General features: G+C 74.4%; 2 protein-coding genes and 1 pseudogene across 3 annotated transcripts; 1 reads left to right on the plus strand and 2 right to left on the minus strand.

The window, feature by feature from the left end:
* Positions 1 to 614: 614 nt before the first annotated feature.
* Positions 615 to 2684, minus strand: LOC148053600 (uncharacterized). Its single transcript, XM_087772908.1, has 5 exons — positions 2602 to 2684; positions 1858 to 1947; positions 1482 to 1520; positions 1227 to 1342; positions 615 to 695 (listed from the first exon to the last, which is right to left on the minus strand). Exons 1-5 carry the CDS (start codon positions 2651 to 2653, stop codon positions 615 to 617), a joined length of 378 nt encoding a protein of 125 aa, XP_087629034.1. The 5' UTR covers positions 2654 to 2684.
* A 54-nt stretch (positions 2685 to 2738) lies between these two features.
* On the plus strand, positions 2739 to 8804 carry ZFPL1 (zinc finger protein like 1). The gene is given in 10 exon segments (XM_087772909.1): positions 2739 to 2867; positions 3960 to 4068; positions 4166 to 4277; positions 5805 to 5849; positions 5852 to 5909; positions 5911 to 5995; positions 6551 to 6625; positions 6739 to 6808; positions 7326 to 7437; positions 8065 to 8804. Coding segments are annotated over 9 exon segments (831 nt in total). The 5' UTR covers positions 2739 to 2867; positions 3960 to 3966; the 3' UTR covers positions 8237 to 8804.
* A 1413-nt stretch (positions 8805 to 10217) lies between these two features.
* On the minus strand, positions 10218 to 19605 carry LOC148053602 (EGF-containing fibulin-like extracellular matrix protein 2; annotated as a pseudogene). The gene is made up of 11 exons (XR_015707921.1): positions 19570 to 19605; positions 19062 to 19149; positions 18904 to 18952; positions 17963 to 18201; positions 17180 to 17295; positions 15810 to 15926; positions 14583 to 14702; positions 13154 to 13270; positions 12312 to 12444; positions 11949 to 12132; positions 10218 to 10612 (listed from the first exon to the last, which is right to left on the minus strand). The product of XR_015707921.1 is annotated as an EGF-containing fibulin-like extracellular matrix protein 2 (transcript).
* Positions 19606 to 19655: the final 50 nt, after the last annotated feature.

Genomic DNA, 19655 nt, shown 5'->3' on the forward strand with positions numbered 1-19655 from the left:
TCCGTGGGTGTCCCCACCCCCCCCCCCCAGGCCCTGGAGGGCTCGGGGTCATCCCACGCCCCTCCCCCACCCGCCACGCCCCTCCCCCCCTCAAGGGGACCCCCGGCATCCGGGCAACCCCCTCCCCCACCCCTACTGAGGACCCGGGTGACCAGACACCCCGCCCCTCCCCCACCCCAGAGGACCCAGACTCCACCCCCCCAGGGGTCCGGGCCCCCCTCCCCCCCCAGCCCCTCCCCCCTTACCCCAGGGCCCCCCCAAATTCCATCTCGGGGGGGGTGGGGGTGGGGGTGGCGCTGCTGCGTGACATCACAACCCCCTTGCGCGACCCGCGACGCCGCACATGACATCATCACAGCCCCAAAATCCTCGTTTAATGAATACAACGGGGGGGGGGGGGAGGGGCTCTCGCATGGGGGAGGGGTTCTGGTGCACGGGGGGGGGGGGGTCGCTCGCACACCGGGGGTCCCGTCACATGGGGGGAGGGGTCTCTCACACGATGGGGGGAGGGGTCCCTCGCACGCCGGGGGTCCATCGCACGTGGGGGGAGGGGTCCCTCGCACGTGGGGGGGGAGGGGGAGGGGGGGTCACCCCTCCCCCGCCCCCCCTCCCCCCTACTCGACGACGAGGCGGAAGCGCTCGGCCTCCTCGAACTGGGCGTTCATGCGGGCGGCCCAGGCCTCCAGCTCCCCCAGCTGCGGGGGGGAGGGGCAGCGTCAGGGGCGCCCCTCCCCCCCCCCCCCGCGGGGGGGCAGAGGGACAGCGGGGGGAGGGGCGTGGGGACACTGGGGGGGGCATGGGGACAGTGGGGGGGGCACGGGGGGGCTGTGGGGATGGGGGGATGGGGAGGGTCCACGGGGGGGCTGGGGGAGGGGCGTGGGGACAGTGGGGGGGGGATGGGGGGGCCACGGGGGGGCTGGGGGGGGGGCGTGGGGACAGTGGGGGGGGGGGGATGGGGGGGGGCGTGGGGACAGTGGGGGAGCAGGGGGGGCGGGGGGGCTGGGGGCCGTGGGGACACTGTGGGGGGGCCGCGGGGGGGGGATGGGGCCGCGGGGGGGGGGGGGGATGGGGCCACTCACGTCGATGGGCGCCACCTTCTTCTTCCTCCTGCGCTCGGGGCCGGGGGGGGCGGGGGGGGCGGGGGGGCGGCGTTGGGGGGCGGGGGAGAGCGGGCCCCCCCCCAGGCCGCGGGGGGAGGGGCGGCCTCCAGGCGGCTGTAGGAGCGCCGGACCCGGGGGGGCGGGGCGGGGGGGAGGGGGAGGGGAGGGGGGGCGGCAGGGGGAGGGGAGGGCGGCGGGGGAGGGGCGGCGGCCACCGGGACGTTCTCCTTCTGGCTGCGGAGCTGCGGGGGGAGGGGAGAGGGGTGTCCCCAGGGGTGTCCACCCCCGACCGCGGGGGCACCCCTCCCCCCGCCTTGTCCCCATGTGGCCCCTCCCCCCCCCCCGGTCCCCTCCCCTCCCCTCCCCCCACCCCAACCTCACCCGGGGGCTCCGCCGCGAGGGGAAAGGGCGCTCGCCAACCTGCGGGGGAGGGGAGGGCTCAGCGACCTCGGGCCCCCTCCCCCACCCCGCGGTCCCCCACCCCTGGGTGCTCCCCAACCCCCCTGCCCCTCCCCCACCCCCGGCTCCCCTTCCCCCCCCCCTGGGTGCTCTCCAAACCCCTGCCCCTCCCCCACCCCTGGGTGCTCCCCAAACCCATGGCCCCTCCCCCACCCCCGGGTGCTCCCCAAACCCCTGGGTGCCCCTCCCCCACCGCTCGAGGGGGGGCAGGGTGGTGGCGGGACACAGAGCACCTATGGGGGAGGGATCCTGGGTGCCCCTCCCCCCCCCCCCCCGCCCCCACCCCTCCCCCACTCACCGGGCTGCTCTGGGTGCGGCGGGGGAGGGGCACCCAGGGGGGCCCCCGCGGGGGCGGAGGCCACCAGGCCCCCGGGGCTGCGTCGCGCTGCTGGGGGAGGGGGAGGGGGGGGGGGTGGGGGGCCTGACCCCCAACTGCCCCCCGTGACCCCCAGCTGCCCCCCATTGCCCCATAGATTCCCCCCCGCCCCGCAGGTTCCCCCCATAGACCCCGCCCCCACCCCACCCCCCCACTCAGCCCCCCCACCCCATATCTGCCCCCCATTGCCCCATAGCCCCCCCCCCCCATGGCCCCCCCGCCCCATAGATCCCCCATAGCCCCCCCTTGCCCCATAGCCCCCCTCCTGCCCCATAGCCCCCCTATGGAACCCCCCTGCCCCATAGCCCCCCTCCTGCCCCATAGCCCCCCCATGGAGCCCCCCTCCTGCCCCATAGCCTGCCCCATAGCGCCCTTCCTGCCCCATAGCCCCCCTCCTGCCCCATAGCCCCCCCATGGAACCCCCCCGCCCCATAGCCCCCCTCCTGCCCCATAGCCCCCCTATGGAACCCCCCGCCCCATAGCCCCCCTCCTGCCCCACAGCCCCCTCCCTGCCCCACAGCCCCCTCCTGCCCCACAGCCCCCCCAGGGACCCCCTGCCCCACAGCGCCCCATGGAGCCCCTGCCCCATCGCCCCCCCCTCCCGCCCCATAGCGCCCCTCCCCCCCGCCCCACAGCCCCCCCGGGCCCCGCCCCGCCCCCCCTCACCCCTCGGGGTCGCCCCCTCCGATCGCCGCCTCCCGCCGCCGCCTCCCGCCATCGCCGTTCGAACCGCCGGAAGTGACGTCACAGGGCGGGGTGGGGGGGGGGGGTGTGCGCGCGCGGCGCGAGATGGGAAGGGGGAGGGCGTGGCCATCTTGAGAGCGGCACCCGAGGGCGGGCCGCGCTTCCGGGGCGGGGCCGGAAGTGACGGGGTGAAAGAGGCGCCGGGGCCGGAAGTGCCGCCAACGGGGCAGCGCGTCGCCATAGGAACCGTGAGTGGGGGCGGAACGCGGGGACCCCCGGGCCCCCCCCAAACCCCGGGGCCCCCCCCAAACTCCTGGATCCCCCCGGATCCCCCCACCCCCCCCCCAAAACCCCCGGCCCCCCCGAACGCTCGGGTCCCCCCCAAACAAGTTCCTGGATCCCCCCGGCCCCCCCAAACCCCCGGGTCCCCCCAACCCCCCCAAGCCTCTGGGTCCCCCCCCAGCCCCCCCAAACCCCGGCTCCCCCCCAAACCCCCAGCCCCCCCGGCCCCTGGGTCCCCCCCAACCCCCGGCTCCCCCCGGCCCCCCCAAACCCCCAGCTCCCCCCAACCCCCGGCTCCCCCCAAACCCCCAGCCCCCCCCCCCGGTCCCCCAAACCCTCGTCTCCCCCCAACCCCCAGCTCCCCCAGTCCCTGGGTCCCCCCCAACCCCCTGCTCCCCCCAGCCCCCCCAAACCCCTGGCTCCTCCCCAACCCCCGGCTCCCTCCCAGCCCCCCCGGCCCCCCCAAACCCCCAGCCCCCCACAGCCCCTGGGTCCCCCCAAACCCCCAGCCCCCCCCAACCCCCGGCTCCCCCCCAAACCCCCAGCCCCCCCCGGCCCCCCCAAACCCCCGGCTCCCCCCCAACCCCCAGCCCCCCCAGCCCCCCAAACCCCCGGCTCCCCCCAACCCCCAGCCCCCCCCCCGGCCCCCCCAAACCCCCAGCCCCCCCAGTCCCTGGGTCCCCCCAAACCCCCTGCTCCCCCCAGCCCCCCCAAACCCCCAGGCCCCCCAACCCCTGGCTCCCCCCAAACCCCCAGCCCCCCCAGCCCCCAAACCCCCGGCTCCCCCCAACCCCCAGCCCCCCCCCCGGCCCCCCAAACCCCCAGCCCCCCCAGCCCCTGGGTCCCCCCAAACCCCCTGCTCCCCCCAGCCCCCCCAAACCCCCAGGCCCCCCAACCCCCGGCTCCCCCCCAAACCCCCAGCCCCCCCCCCCCGGCCCCCCCAAACCCCCAGCCCCCCCAGCCCCCCAAACCCCCGGCTCCCCCCCAACCCCCAGCCCCCCCCGGCCCCCCCAAACTCCCAGCCCCCCCGGCCCCCCCAAACCCCCGGCTCCCCCCAGCGCCGCCATGGGCCTCTGCAAGTGCCCCAAGCGCAAGGTCACCAACCTCTTCTGCTTCGAGCACCGGGTGAACGTCTGCGAGAGCTGCCTGGTCAGCGGCCACCACAAGGTCGGGGGGCTCGGGGGAGGGGGGCTTTGGGGGGGGCCCCCTGCGGTTTGGGGGGACACCCCCCCCGCCCTGAACCCCCTCCCCCGGCGTTCGGCAGTGCGTCGTCCAGTCCTACCTGCGCTGGCTGCAGGACAGCGACTACAGCCCCGACTGCCCCCTCTGCGCCGCCCCGCTGGCCGCCCGCGAGACCGTGCGCCTCGTCTGCTACGGTGGGGACCCCCCCGGCGCGGGGTTGGGGGGCGGGGGGCCCTGGGGAGCCTCCCCAGGTTGGGTTTTGGGGGGCTGGGGGGCCTTAAGGCGGCTTTTGGGGGGGTTGGGGAGCCTTGAAACTGATTTTTGGGGGGGATGGGGGCCTCAAAATGGCCCTTTTGGGGGGCAGGGGCTCCCCAGGTTGGGTTTTGGGGGGCTGGGGGCCTTAAGGCGGCTTTTGGGGGGGTTGGGGAGCCTTGAAACTGATTTTTGGGGGGGTGGGGGCCTCAAAATGGCCCTTTTGGGGGGTGGGGGCTCCCCAGGTTGGGTTTTGGGGGGCTGGGGGCCTTAAGGCGGCTTTTGGGGGGGTTGGGGAGCCTTGAAACTGATTTTTGGGGGGGGTGGGCCTCAAAATGGCCCTTTTGGGGGGCAGGGGCTCCCCAGGTTGGGTTTTGGGGGGCCTTAAAGCGGCTTTTGGGGGGCTGGGGGGCCCTGGGGCGCCTCGAAACGGGGTTTCGGGGGGGTGGGGGCCTCAAAATGGCCCTTTTGGGGGTGGGGGCTCCCCAGGTTGGGTTTTGGGGGGCTGGGGGCCTTAAGGCAGCTTTTGGGGGGGTTGGGGAGCCTTGAAACTGATTTTTGGGGGGCGGGGGCCTCAAAATGGCCCTTTTGGGGGGCGGGGGCTCCCAGGTTGGGTTTTGGGGGCTGGGGGCCTTAAGGTGGCTTTTGGGGGGGGTTGGGGAGCCTTGAAACTGATTTTTGGGGGGATGGGGGCCTCAAAATGGCCCTTCTAGGGGTGGGGGCTCCCCAAGTTGGGTTTTGGGGGGCTGGGGGGCCTTAAGGCAGCTTTTGGGGGGGTTGGGGAGCCTTGAAACTGATTTTTGGGGGGGATGGGGGCCTCAAAATGGCCCTTTTGGGGGTGGGGGCTCCCCAGGTTGGGTTTTGGGGGCTGGGGGGCCTTAAGGCGGCTTTTGGGGGGGGTTGGGGAGCCTTGAAACTGATTTTTGGGGGGGATGGGGGCCTCAAAATGGCCCTTCTAGGGGGTGGGGGCTCCCCAGGTTGGGTTTTGGGGGGCTGGGGGGCCTTAAGGCAGCTTTTGGGGGGGTTGGGGAGCCTTGAAACTGATTTTTGGGGGGGGTGGGCCTCAAAATGGCCCTTTTGGGGGGCAGGGGCTCCCCAGGCTGTGCTTTAAGGGGGTGGAGGTCCCCCCAAAGTGGGGTTTTGGGGGGCTGGGGGGCCTTAAGGCAGCTTTTGGGGGGGTTGGGGAGCCTTGAAACTGATTTTTTGGGGGGGTGGGCCTCAAAATGGCCCTTTTGGGGGGTGGGGGCTCCCCAGGTTGGGTTTTGGGGGGCTGGGGGGCCTTAAGGCGGCTTTTGGGGGGGGCTGGGGAGCCTTGAAACTGATTTTTTTGGGGGGGGGGGGGGCCTCGAAACCCCCGGGTTGGGGGAGGTGGGGCTGAACCTGCCCTTTCGGGGCGGCGGGGGGCTTTGGGGGGGGGGGGTGGGGGAGAGCTGACCCCCCTCCCCCTCCCCCTCCCCTCCCCCCCCCAGACGTCTTTCACTGGGGCTGCCTGGCGGCGCGGGCCCGGGCCCTGCCCCCCGCACGGCCCCCGCCGGCCACCGCTGCCCCACCTGCGCTGGCCCCCTCTTCCCCCCCCAACCTGGAGGGGCCCCTGGCCACCGCCCTGCGCAGCCGCCTGGCCTCCGCCCCCTGGGCCCGCCCCGGCCTCGGCCTCCCCCTGGTGAGCACCCCTCCCCCACCCCCCACCCCCCCCGGGCACCCCACCCCCCCCAGCACCCCTGAACCCCCCCGCACCCAACCCCCCAGCACCCACGACCCACCCCCACCCCCCCCAGGGCACCCGAACCCCCCTGGGCACCCCACCCCCCCCAGCACCCCTGAACCCCCCCGCACCCAACCCCTCAGCACCCCCGACCCCCCCACCCCCCCCCCCCGGGCACCCCACCCCCCCCCAGCACCCCCGACCCCCCCAGCACCCCACCCCCACCCCCCCCGGGCACCCCACCCCCCCGGGCACCCCCGAACCCCCCCGGGCACCCCACCCCCCCCCAGCACCCCTGAACTGAACCCCCCTGCACCCCACCCCCACCCCCCCCGGGCACCCCCAAACCCCCCGGCACCCCAAAACCCCCCCAACCCCCCTTCCCCCAGCACCCCACCCCCCCCGGGGGTGCCCCTGATCCCCTCCCCCCCGCTCAAGGACCCCCAAATCCCTCGGGGGGGCCCCCCCCTTATTGGGGTCCCCCCCTCCCCATCCCCCCATCCCCCCCCCCAGATCGAGGACGCGGAGGCGACGCCGGACCCCGACCCCGAGGCGGAGGCGGCCGCCGGCAGCTGGGGGGCTTCAGCGGTGAGGGCCCCCTCCCCCCTCCCCCCACCGCCCCCCAACTTGGGGCCCCTCCCCCCCCCCGCGGCGCCCCCCCACCCCCCCCTTTCTCTCCCCGCAGCCCCCGCCGGCCCCCCGCGCCCCCCCGAGCCCCCCCGCCCCACGCCGTCGTCCACATGGGGGCCGAGAGCCTCACCCTGCACGCGGGTAAGCTGGGGGGAGGGGCACCCCGCTGGGGGGAGGGGCACCCCCGCTGTGGGGCTGGGATCCCTCGCTATGGGGCTGGGACCCCCCGCTATGGGGCGGGGACCCCTCGTTATGGGGCTGGGGGGTTCAGGGGGTCCCAGGTCCCCGCTATGGGGCTGGGGGGTTCGGGGGGCTCCCCGCTATGGGGCTGGGGGGGTTCAGGGGGTCCCAGGTCCCCGCTATGGGGCTGGGGGGTTCGGGGGGGCTCCCCGCTATGGGGCTGGGGGGTTCAGGGGGTCCCAGGTCCCCGCTATGGGGCTGGGAGGTTCGGGGGGCTCCCCGCTATGGGGCTGGGGAGGTTCAGGGGGTCCCAGGTCCCCGCTATGGGGCTGGGGGGTTCGGGGGGGCTCCCCGCTATGGGGCTGGGGGGTTCAGGGGGTCCCAGGTCCCCGCTATGGGGCTGGGGGGGGTTCGGAGGGGGCTCCCCGCTATGGGGCTGGGGGGATCTGGGCCCCCCCTGACCCCCACCCACCCCCAGGCTCGGGCCCCCGCAAGCCTCTGGGGGGGCGCGAGAGCCGGGCCCCCCCCGACCGCGAGGAGGACAAGTACCGGCGGCGGCCCCCCCTCGCCTGGCTGCCCCCCGCCCTCAGGTGGGGCTGGGGGGGAGGGGCACTTGGGGGGCTGGGGGGTCACGGGGGGGCACTTGGGGGGGGGGGGGGCAGTTGGGGCCTTGGAGGGGGCACTTGGGGGGGCTGGGGGGTTCTTAGGGGGCACTTGGGGGGCTGGGGGGCATGTGGGGGCTTGGAGGGGGCACTTGGGGGGCAGTTGGGGGGCTGGGGGGTTCTTAGGGGGCACTTGGGGGGCTGGGGGGTCACGTGGGGGCACTTGGGGGGGTGGGGGGCAGTTGGGGCCTTGGAGGGGGCACTTGGGGGGCTGGGGGGGTTCTTAGGGGGCACTTGGGGGGGCTGGGGGGCACTTGGGGCCTTGGAGGGGGCACTTGGGGGGCTGGGGGGTTCTTAGGGGGCAGTTGGGGGGCTGGGGGGGCATGTGGGGGGCAGGGGGGTCACGGGGGGGCACTTGGGGGGTGGGTGGGGGGCAGTTGGGGCCTTGGAGGGGGCACTTGGGGGGCTGGGGGGTTCTTAGGGGGCAGTTGGGGGGCTGGGGGGCAAATCGGGGGGCCGATGGGGGGCTGGGGGGCAGATGGGGGGGAGCACTTGTGGGGCTGGGAGGGCACTTGTGGGGCTGGGGGGGTCACTCACCCTCGCCCCTCCCCCCAGGTGCCGGGCGCGGGGCCCCCCCCGCCCCCCGCTGCTGGCGCTGGCGCTGGGGGGGGTCGTGGCCTTCGTCGCCCTCCTCCTCCTCCTGGGGAGCCTGGGCCGGGGGGGGGCGGGGGGCGGGGACCCCGCGCTGGAGCCCCTCAACAACCCCCACCTGCGCGTGGGGCACTGACCCCCCGCCCCTCCCCCACCCCCCAAAACGCCCCCCCACCCCCCAAAACGCCCCGCCCCCACCCCCCCCCCGGCGGGCAAGAGGGGCCGGCGCCCCCCCCTTGGAGGGGGCGTGGCCTCGGTGGGTGTGGCCTCGGGGTGGGGCGTGGCCTCCGGGGGGTAATAAATGCCCCCCCCCCCCCGGGGTGGAAACGCAAGGGACCAGTGTGGTTATTGGGGGGCTCCCAGTGCCCCCCAGTACCCCCCCAGTGACCCCCAGTGTCTCCCACAGCCTCCCAGTACCCTCCCAGTAACCCCAGTTTCTCCCAGTGCCTCCCAGTGCCCCCCAGTACCCCCCCAGTGACCCCCAGTGTCTCCCACAGCCTCCCAGTACCCTCCCAGTAACCCCAGTTTCTCCCAGTGCCCCCCAGTACCCCCCCAGTGACCCCCAGTGTCTCCCACAGCCTCCCAGTACCCTCCCAGTAACCCCAGTTTCTCCCAGTGCCTTCCAGTGACCCCCAGTACCCCCCCCAGTGACCCCCCGTGCCTCCCACAGCCTCCCAGTACCCTCCCAGTAACCCCAGTTTCTCCCAGTGCCCCCCAGTACCCCCCAGTGACCCCCAGTGTCTCCCACAGCCTCCCAGTACCCTCCCAGTAACCCCAGTTTCTCCCAGTGCCTTCCAGTGACCCCCAGTACCCCCCCCAGTGACCCCCAGTGTCTCCCACAGCCTCCCAGTACCCTCCCAGTAACCCCAGTTTCTCCCAGTGCCTCCCCGCCCCCCCAGTACTCCCCCCAGTGCCTCCCAGTTTCTCCCACAGCCTCCCAGTACCTTCCCAGTAACCCCGGTTTCTCCCAGTGCCTCCCAGTCCCCTCCCAGTAACCCCAGTCTCTGCCAGTGCCTCCCAGTCCCCCCCAGTACACCCCAGTGCCTCCCAGTTTCTCCCACACCTCCCCAGTGCCCTCCCAGTAACCCCAGTTTCTCCCAGTGCCTCCCAGCCCCCCCCCAGTAACCCCCAGTGACACCCAGTATCTCCCACAGCCTCCCACGTGGCTCCCAGTACCCCCCAGTGTCCCCCAGTACCTCCCAGTGCCCCCGTTACCCCCCAGTCCCTTCCCAGTACCCCCCAATCCCCTCCCAGTGCCCCCCAGTTCCTCCCACAGTTCCCCAGTGCCCCCCAGTACCCTCCCAGTCCCTCCCAGTGCATCCCAGTGCCCTCCCAGTGCCCTCCAGTACCCTCCCAGTGTCCCCCCAGTGCCTCCCAGTCCCCTCCCAGTGCCCCCCAGTTCCTCCCACAGTTCCCCAGTGCCCCCCCAGTACCCTCCCAGTCCCTCCCAGTGCATCCCAGTACCCTCCCAGTGCCCTCCCAGTGCCCTCCAGTACCCTCCCAGTGTCCCCCAGTGCTTCCCAGTCCCCTCCCAGTGCCCCCCACTTTCTCCCACAGCTCCCCAGTGCATCCCAGTACCCTCCCAGTGTCCCCCAGTGCCTCCCAGTCCCCTCCCAGTGCCCCCCAGTTCCTCCCACAGTTCCCCAGTGCCCCCCAGTACCCTCCCAGTCCCTCCCAGTGTCCCCCAGTGCATCCCAGTACCCTCCCAGTGCCCTCCAGTACCCTCCCAGTGTCCCCCCAGTGCCTCCCAGTGCCCCCCACTTTCTCCCACAGCTCCCCAGTGCCTCCCAGTCCCTCCCAGTGTCCCCCAGTGCATCCCAGTACCCTCCCAGTGCCCTCCAGTACCCTCCCAGTGTCCCCCAGTGCATCCCAGTACCCTCCCAGTGCCCTCCAGTACCCTCCCAGTGTCCCCCAGTGCATCCCAGTACCCTCTCAGTGCCCTCCAGTACCCTCCCAGTGTCCCCCAGTGCCCTCCAGTACCCTCCCAGTGTCCCCCAGTGCCCCCTGACCACGTGGGACTCAGCTGAGCACTGACAAACTCATTGTTTGGTAGCGCCCCCCCCCCATCGACGCTGGGGGGGAGGGGCGACAGGGGGGGGAGGGGCGACAATTTGGGGGGAGGAGACAGTGGGGGAGGGGCTACACGTTGGGGGAGGGGTGACAGTGGGGGAGGGGCGACAGTGGGGGGAGGGGCGACAATTGGGGGAGGAGGAGACAGTGGGGGAGGGGCTACACTTTGGGGGAGGGGTGACAGTGGGGGAGGGGCGACAGTGGGGGAGGGGCCCTAGAAGGGGTGCTCCCCCAGGAAGAGGTTGAGGCGCAGCAGGGCCAGGGCGGGGGGCGGGGCCCCGGCGGGGGGCGGGGCCCCGTTGGGGGGCGGGGCCCCGGTGGGGGGAGGAGCCCCGGTGGGGGGAGGGGCCCCGGGGGGCAGCAGCTCCACCTCCAGCACCAGGTCGAGGGGCCCGGCCAGGGGGCGGGTCAGCTCCAGGAGCGTGCTCTGATTGGACAGGTCCTGGGGAGGGGGCGGGGTCGGGGGGGAGGAAGGACCGCCCCCACCCATGGCTGCCCCCCAGCCCCCCCAAATGCCCCAACCCCTCTCCCAGCCCCCCACCCTGCCCCATAGCCCCCCAAATCCCCCCATAGCCCCCCAACCTGCCCCATAGCCCCCAAATCCCCCCATAGCCCCCCCACCCTGCCCCATAGCCCCCCAAATCCCCTCTCCCAGCCCCCCACCCTGCCCCATAGCCCCCCAAATCCCCCCATAGCCCCCCCACCCTGCCCCATAGCCCCCAACCTGCCCCATAGCCCCCCAAATCCCCCCATAGCCCCCCCAACCTGCCCCCCAGCCCCCAACCTGCCCCATAGCCCCCCCACCCTGCCCCATAGCCCCCCAAATCCCCTCTCCCAGCCCCCCACCCTGCCCCATAGCCCCCCAAATCCCCCCATAGCCCCCCCCACCCTGCCCCATAGCCCCCAAAATCCCCTCTCCCAGCCCCCCACCCTGCCCCATAGCCCCCCCAACCTGCCCCCCAGCCCCCCACCCTGCCCCATAGCCCCCCAAATCCCCCCATAGCCCCCCCACCCTGCCCCATAGCCCCCAACCTGCCCCATAGCCCCCCAAATCCCCCCATAGCCCCCCAACCCCTCTCCCAGCCCCCCACCCTGCCCCATAGCCCCCCAAATCCCCCCATAGCCCCCCCACCCTGCCCCATAGCCCCCCAAATCCCCCCATAGCCCCCCAACCCCTCTCCCAGCCCCCCACCCTGCCCCATAGCCCCCCAAATCCCCTCTCCCAGCCCCCCACCCTGCCCCATAGCCCCCCAAATCCCCCCATAGCCCCCCCAACCCCTCTCCCAGCCCCCCACCCTGCCCCATAGCCCCCAAATCCCCCCATAGCCCCCCCACCCTGCCCCATAGCCCCCCAAATCCCCTCTCCCAGCCCCCCACCCTGCCCCATAGCCCCCCAAATCCCCCCATAGCCCCCCAAATCCCCCCCAGCCCCCCAACCTGCCCCATAGCCCCCCCACCCTGCCCCATAGCCCCCCAAATCCCCTCTCCCAGCCCCCCACCCTGCCCCATAGCCCCCCAAATCCCCCCATAGCCCCCCCAACCCCTCTCCCAGCCCCCCACCCTGCCCCATAGCCCCCCAAATCCCCCCATAGCCCCCCCACCCTGCCCCATAGCCCCCCAAATCCCCTCTCCCAGCCCCCCACCCTGCCCCATAGCCCCCCAAATCCCCCCATAGCCCCCCCACCCTGCCCCATAGCCCCCCAAATCCCCCCATAGCCCCCCCAAATCCCCTCTCCCAGCCCCCCCAAGCGCCCCCAACCCCCCCCTCCCCCCCCTACCCGCAGGCGGAAGGCGCCGGGGGGGCCCCCCCGCAGCCGCAGGCGCTGTGGGGCGCCGGGGGGCCGCCGCAGCTGGAAGATGGGGGCGGGGGCCTCGGGGGGGCTGGGGGCGGCCAGGAAGCGATGGAGGAGCCAGCGCGGGCGGGGGGCGCAGGCGGGGACCCCCGGGGGGCAGACGCACGTCCTGGGGGGAGGGGTGGGGTGGTGGTGGTGGGGGGGGGGGGGGTTGGGAGCCACCCCTGGGGCCCCCCCCGCGGGGGGGGTGGGGTGGTGGGGGGGGGGGGGTTGGGAGCCACCCCTGGGGCCCCCCCCCCGCGGGGGGGGGGTGGGGTGGGGGGGGAGGGGGGTGGGGGAGGGGCCTACCCGGGGCTGCGGGGGTGGGGGGCGTAGGGGGCCCGGCAGAGGCGGCGGGGGAGGCAGCGGTGGCCCCCGAAGGTGTTGAGGCAGCGCTCGGCCCCCGAGCACCCGTGGGTGCCCTCGGCGCATTCGTCCCGGTCTGGGGGGGGGAGGGAGGAGAGGGGCGTGGGGGGGGGGGGGCACCAGAGCCCCTCCCCCCAGCCCCCACTGCCCCAGAGCCCCCCCCCACTGCCCCATAGACCCCCCACTGCGCCCCCCAGCCCCCCACACTGCCCCACAGCCCCCCATAACCTCCCCCAGCCCCCCAAATACCCCATAGCCCCCCCATAACCTCCCCCAGCCCCCCACTGCCCCATAGCCCCCCACTGCCCCATAGACTCCCCCATTGTGCCCCCCAGCCCCCCACTGCCCCATAGCCCCCACTGCCCCATAGACCCCCCATAACCTCCCCCAGCCCCCCACTGCCCCATAGCCCCCCACTGCCCCATAGCCTCCCCACTGCCCCATAGACCCCCCCATTGTGCCCCCCAGCCCCCAAATACCCCATAGCCCCCCCACTGCCCCATAGACCCCCCCATAACCTCCCCCAGCCCCCCACTGCCCCATAGCCCCCCACTGCCCCATAGACCCCCCACTGCCCCATAGCCCCCCACTGCCCCATAGACCCCCCATTGCGCCCCCCAGCCCCCCACACTGCCCCACAGCCCCCCCGCTGCCCCATAGCCCCCATAACCTCCCCCAGCCCCCCACTGCCCCATAGCCCCCCCAAACACCCCCATAGCCCCCCCCGAACCCCCTCCCCGCCCCATAGCCCCCCGCCGTGGGGCGGCCGTGGGGCAGGGCCGTACCCTGGCAGTGGAGGCCGCGCGCCCCATAGCCGGGGGGGCAGAGGCAGGCGAAGGAGCCCGGGCCGTTCTGGCAGCGGTGCTGGCACAGGGCCGCCCCCCCCGCGCACTCGTCCACGTCTGCCCCACGGCGCGACCCACGGCGCGACCCACGGCGCCACGGCCGGGGGGGGTGACAGGGCCACGGTTGGCCCCACGGCGACACCCGTGGGGACCCACGGCCCCCCCATGGCTGCCCCACGGCCCCCCCACGGCTGCCCCACAGCTGCCCCACATCCCCCCCCCCATGGCTGCCCCACGGCTGCCCCACGGCTGCCCCACGGCGCACACAGGGAGCCCAGGGGGGGTTGGGGGGGTGGTTTAGGGGTGGGGTCAGATGGGGGTGGGGCCAGGGCGGGGCCCACCAAGGTGAGGGTGGGGGTGGGGCCAAGGGGAAGGGGTGGAGCTAGGCAATGGGTGGGACCAGGCAATGGGTGGGGCCAGATCAGGGGAGGGGCCTTAGGGTTGATGGGCGGGGCTATGGGGCAGGGGCGGAGCTATGAGGTTGGGGTGGGGCTATGGGGCTGGGGGGGGGGTTATGGGGTTGTGGGCGGGTCTATGGGGCTGGGGGCGGGGCTACGGGGCTGAGGGCAAGACTATAGGGCTGGAGTGTGGCTATGGGGCTGGGGGCGTGGCTATGGGGCTGGGGCGGGTCTATGGGCCTGGGGCAGGGCTATGGGGTTGTGGGCGGGTCTATGGGGCTGGGGGCGGGTCTATGGGGCTGAGGGCGTGGCTATGGGGCTGGGGCGTGGCTATGAGGTTGGGGCGGGGCTATGGGGCTGGGGCAGGGCTATGGGGCTAGGGGCGGGGTTATGGGGTTGTGGGCGGGTCTATGGGGCTGGGGGCGTGGCTATGGGGCTAGGGGAGGGGCTATGGGGCTGGGGCGGGGCTATGAGGCTGGGGCGGGGCTATGGGGCTGGGGCAGGGCTATGAGGTTGGGGCGTGGCTATGGGGCTGGGGGCGGGGCTATGGGGCTGAGGGCAAGACTATAGGGCTGGAGTGTGGCTATGGGGCTGGGGGCGTGGCTATGGGGCTGGGGGCGTGGCTATGGGGCTGGGGGCGTGGCTATGGGGCTGGGGCGGGGCTATGGGCCTGGGGCAGGGCTATGGGGTTGTGGGCGGGTCTATGGGGCTGGGGGCGGGTCTATGGGGCTGAGGGCGTGGCTATGGGGCTGGGGCGTGGCTATGAGGTTGGGGTGGGGCTATGGGGCTGGGGCAGGGCTATGGGGCTGGGGGCGGGGTTATGGGGTTGTGGGCGGCTCTATGGGGCTGGGGGCGGGGCTAGGGGGCTGAGGGCAAGACTAGAGGGCTGGGGCGCGGCTATGGGGCCGGGCTGTGGGGCGGTGGGCGTGGCCGTGGGGCGGTGGGCGTGTCCGGGGGGGGGCGTGTCCTACCGTCGCAGGAGCGCCCGTCGGGGCGCAGGGCGAAGCCGGGGCGGCAGCGGCAGCGGAAGGAGCCGAAGGTGTTGAGGCAGCGCTGGGCGCAGCGGGCGCCCATGGAGCACTCGTCCACGTCTGGGGCGGCGGGGGGTGGGGGGGGGAGGGGCACAGCCCTCCCCCACTCCCCCCGCCCCTCCCCCACTCCCTCCCCCACCCGGCGACTGCCCAGCTCCCGCGGGTTTTGGGGGGAAACCCAGGATTTTGGGGGGGGACCCAGAGATTTGGGGGGGGACCCAGGGGTTGGGGGGGGGACCCAGGGGTTGGGGGGGGACCCAGGGGTGATGGGGGGACCCAGGATTTTGGGGGGGGGGGCAGGATTTGGGGGGGCACCCTGGGGTTTTGGGGGACCCAGGGCTTGGGGGGAGCCAGGATTTTGGGGGGGCAACAAGGGTTTGGGGGGGACCCTGGGGATTTGGGGGGGACCCAGGGGTTTTGGGGGGGTCCCAGGGTTTGGGGTGTCCCGGGGTTGGGGGTCCCCAGGGTTGGGGGGTCCCAGGGTTGGGGGGGTCCCGGGATTTTGGGGGGTCCCCAGGGTTGGGGGGTCCCAGGGTTGGGGGGTCCCAGGGGTTGGGGGGTCCCCAGGGTTGGGGGGTCCCGGGGTTGGGGGGTCCCCAGGGTTGGGGGTCCCGGGGTTTGGGGGGTCCCGGGGGTTGGGGGGTCCCCAGGGGTTTGGGGGTCCCCAGGGTTGGGGGGTCCCAGGGGTTGGGGGGGTCCCGGGGGTTGGGGGGTCCCGGGGTTGGGGGGTCCCCAGGGTTGGGGGTCCCGGGGTTTGGGGGTCCCGGGGGTTGGGGGGGTCCCCAGGGGTTTGGGGGTCCCCAGGGTTGGGGGGGTCCCAGGGGTTGGGGGGGTCCCGGGGGTTGGGGGGTCCCGGGGTTGGGGGGTCCCCAGGGTTGGGGGTCCCGGGGTTTGGGGGGTCCCGGGGGGTGGGGGGGTCCCCAGGGGTTTGGGGGTCCCCAGGGGTTGGGGGGTCCCCAGGGTTGGGGGGGTCCCAGGGGTTGGGGGGTCCCGGGGTTGGGGGGTCCCCAGGGTTGGGGGTCCCGGGGTTTGGGGGGTCCCGGGGCTGGGGGGGTCCCGGGGGTTGGGGGGGTCCCCAGGGGTTTGGGGGTCCCCAGGGGTTGGGGGGTCCCCAGGGTTGGGGGGTCCCAGGGTTTGGGGGTCCCGGGGCCGGGGGCGGGCGCTGACCGAGGCAGGAGCGGCCGTCGGGGCCGAGGCGGAAGCCGGGGTGGCAGCGGCAGGCGAAGGCGCCCGGGGAGTTGGCGCAGCCGTGCTGGCACCAGCGGAACCGGCACTCGTCCTCGTCTGCCCCACGGCACCCTCAGCTGCCCCACGGCGCCCCATAACCCCCCATAACCCCCCCACAGCCCCCCATAACCCCCCCACGGCACCCCATAACCCCCCACAGCCCCCCATAACCCCCACGGTGCCCCATAAACCCCCACGGCACCCTATAGGCACCCCATACCCCCCATAGCACCCTATAGGCACCCCATAGCACCCAGTACCCCCCAGCCTCCTATAGGCCCCCCATAGCACCCTATAGGCACCGCATAGCCCCCCCATAACCCCCCCATGGCACCCTATAGGCACCCCATACCCCCCCATAGCACCCTATAGGCACCCCATAGCCCCCCATAGCACCCCCATAACCCCCATGGCACCCTATAGGCACCCCATGACCCCCCCATAGCACTCTATTGGCACCCCATACCCCCCAGCCCCCTACAGGCACCACATAGCCCCCCCATACCCCCCTATAGGCACCCCCAGCCCCCCCATAGCCCCCCATACCCCCCTATAGGCACCCCCAGCCCCCCATAGCCCCCCATACCCCCCTATGGGCACCCCCCAGCCCCCCCATAGCCCCCCATACCCCACTATGAGCACCCCTCAGCCCCCCCAGCCCCCCATACCCCCCTATAGACCCCCTAGCCCCCCATACTCCCCTATAGGCACCCCATAGCCCCCCATACCCCCCTACAGGCACCTCCCAGCCCCCCCATAGCCCCCCATACCCCCCTATAGGCACCCCATAGCCGCCCATACCCCCCTATAGGCACCCCCGAGCCCCCCATAGCCCCCCATACCCCCCTATAGGCACCCCATAGCCCCCCATACCCCCCTATGAGCACCCCCCAGCCCCCCCAGCCCCCCCATACCCCCCTATAGACCCCCCTAGCCCCCCATACTCCCCTATAGGCACCCCCCAGCCCCCCATACCCCCCTATAGACCCCCCTAGCCCCCCCATACCCCCCTATAGGCACCCCATAGCCCCCCATACCCCCCTATAGACCCCCCTAGCCCCCCATACCCCCCTATAGGCACCCCCCAGCCCCCCCATACCCCCCTATAGACCCCCCTAGCCCCCCCATACCCCCTATAGGCCCCCCCAGCCCCCCCACCCCCCCATACCCCCCTATAGACCCCCCATAGCCCCCCATACCCCCCTATAGGCACCCCCAGCCCCCCCATAACCCCCTATAGACCCCCCTAGCCCCCCCATACCCCCTATAGGCCCCCCCAGCCCCCCCTCGCCCCCCCCCCCCCCACTGACCCACGCACTCGCTGCGCCGGTGCCGGTAGCCGGGGGGCAGCGGCACTCGTAGCCCCCGGGTGGTTGACGCAGTCCTGGCTGGGCCGGCATGGGGGGCCCCGCGCACTCGTCCACGTCTGGGGGGGCGGGGGAGGGGCACCGGTCACCCCTCCCCCCCCCCGGGACCCCCCCCCAATCTCCAAGCCGCCCCCCCCCCCCCCCCCCCCAACACCCCCATGGCCCCACTGAGCCCCTCCCGGGGATTCCCAGCCCCCCCAGCCCCGCCCCCAGCCCATAGCCACGCCCCCAGCCCCATAGCCACGCCCCCAGCCCCACCCCACCCCATAGCCCCACCCCCAGCCCCATAGCCCCACCCCAGCCCCATAGCCCCACCCCAGCCCCTTAGCCCCGCCCCAGCCCCATAGCCCCACCTCAGCTCCTTAGCCCCGCCCCAGCCCCATAGCCCCACCCCCAGCCCCATAGCCCCACCCCCAGCCATTCCTTTAGACCCACCCCAGCCCCTTAGCCCCGCCCCAATCCCATAGCCCCACCCCCAGCCCCTTGGCCCCGCCCCATAACCCCACCCCCAGCCCATTAGCCCTGCCCCCACTCATCCCTTTAGACCCTCCCCAGCCCCTTAGCCCCGCCCCAAAGCCTTTCACCCCCGCCCCACCATAGCCCCGCCCCTTAGCCCCGCCCCCCCACGTTTAATCCCACGCCCACCCCCTCCCATCCCTTTAGCCCCGCCCCCGGCCTCCAACAGCCCCCAGGGCCTCAGCCCCGCCCCCGGCCCCGCCCACTAACCTTGGCAGGCGCCGTCGGGGGCGGGGCTGAAGCCGGGCGGGCAGCGGCCGCGCCCGGCGGGGGGGGCGGGGCGGGGGGCGGGGCGGGGCGGGGGGCGGGGCGAGGGGGGCGGGGCGAGGGGGGCGGGGCTGAGGAGGGCGGCGGAGCGCGGCAGGCAGAGGTACCCCCCGAAGTGGTTCAGGCACCGCAGGGCCCCCCGGCACGGGGGGGGGAGGGGCCGCCCGCGCACTCGTCCACGTCTGGGGGGGGGGGGGAGGGGCGGAGTCGGGACCCCACCCCTAACCCCACCCCAAGCCTGGGGACCCCCAACCCCCCCCCCCCCCACAGGGGACCCCCAACCCCCACCCTGCTGGGGGACCCCACCCCCCCGATGCCTGGGGACCCCTCCCCCAACACCCCAGCACGGGGGGGGGGGTTTGTCCCCAAATCCCCTCCCCCCCGGGCCCCAGGCGTCCGGACGCCCCCCTCCCCCCAATACCTTGGGACACCCCCAAACCCCCCCCCCAAATCCCCCCTCCCCCCATATTGGGGATCCCAAGCCTCCAGGACCCCCAACCCCCACCCCCAAAGCCCCCGGGACCCCCGACCCCTCCCCCCATAGGGAACACCCCCCCCCCCCCCAACCCCTCCCCCATAGGGGACCCCTCCCCTCCCCCCCCATATTGGGGATCCCAAGCCTCCAGGACCCCCAACCCCCACCCCCAAAGCCCCCGGGACCCCCGACCCCTCCCCCCATAGGGAACACCCCCCCCCCCCAACCCCTCCCCCATAGGGGACCCCTCCCCCCATAGGGGACCCAGGCGTCCGGGACCCGCCCCCCCCCCAGCATGGGGAAACCCCTCCCCCCCCCCCAGGCATCCCGGACCCCCCAACCCCCTCCCCCACCCCATGCCTGACACCCCCTCCCTCCCCCCCCCCCGCGGGCGGCCCCCCTCCCCCACCTTTGCAATGCTCCGTCTCGGGGTCCCACTCGTAGCCATCACTGCACTCCTGGGGGGGGGGGGGAGGGGCTCACCCAGGGGTCCAAGACCCCCCCCACCCCCCCCCCCACCCCTCCCCCATAGGGGACCCAGGCGTCCGGGCCCCTCCCCCCCCTCACCGTGTAGTCCTCGGGCTCGTCCAGGTCCTGGGGGGCGACGGTGGCCACGGTGGCAACCAAGAGGAGGAAGGCGAGGGGTCCCATGGCCCTGGGGGGGGGGGGAGGGGGGGGGGGGTCACCAGGGTGCCTGGGTCCCCCTCCCCCATCCCGGACGCCTGGGTCCCCGCCCTGGGTCTCCCCTCCCCCCCCCCCCCCCCGGGTCTCCACCGTTATCCGGACGCCTGGGTCCCCTCCCCCCCCCCCCGTCCCCTCTCAGGGCACCCCCCCCTCCCCCAACCCCCCCCAGGGGGGTTGGGGGGGGGGGGGGGGGCCCTGAGAGGGGACCCAGGCGTCGGAGGGTGGGGGAGGGGGAAGCTGAAGCCAACGTGGACCGAAGCGTCCGGGAAGGGGGTGGGGGGGGGGGGGAAGGGGAACCAGAAGGGCGCGGGGAGGGGGAGGGGAGGGGGGCGGGGGTCTGAAAAGGGGGAACCCAAGCGTCCGAGCACCCCTCCCCCATCGCCCTACTCACCCCGCTCCGGTCCGACCCCCCCCCGCCCCTCCCCCACCTCCCCCCCCCACTCCGGCCAGGGGACCCAAGCGGCCGGGAGGGCTCCT

This window comes from Nipponia nippon, unplaced genomic scaffold (genome assembly GCF_047370975.1).
Source record: "Nipponia nippon isolate SJK-2023a ecotype South Korea unplaced genomic scaffold, ASM4737097v1 scaffold_38, whole genome shotgun sequence".
Taxonomy (NCBI): domain Eukaryota; kingdom Metazoa; phylum Chordata; class Aves; order Pelecaniformes; family Threskiornithidae; genus Nipponia; species Nipponia nippon.

What these genes read in the sequence shown, in the direction of transcription:
- LOC148053600 (XM_087772908.1), bottom strand. Translation starts at nt 2,653, where the DNA reads ATGGCGGGAGGCGGCGGCGGGAGGCGGCGATCGGAGGGGGCGACCCCG. An exon ending in CCTCGCGGCGGAGCCCCCGG is followed by an intron (nt 1,343 to 1,481) that starts GTGAGGTTGGGG and finishes CTCCCCCCGCAG; the next exon opens with CTCCGCAGCCAGAAGGAGAA. An exon ending in GCCCCGCCCCCCCGGGTCCG is followed by an intron (nt 696 to 1,226) that starts GCGCTCCTACAG and finishes TCCCCCCCGCAG; the next exon opens with CTGGGGGAGCTGGAGGCCTG.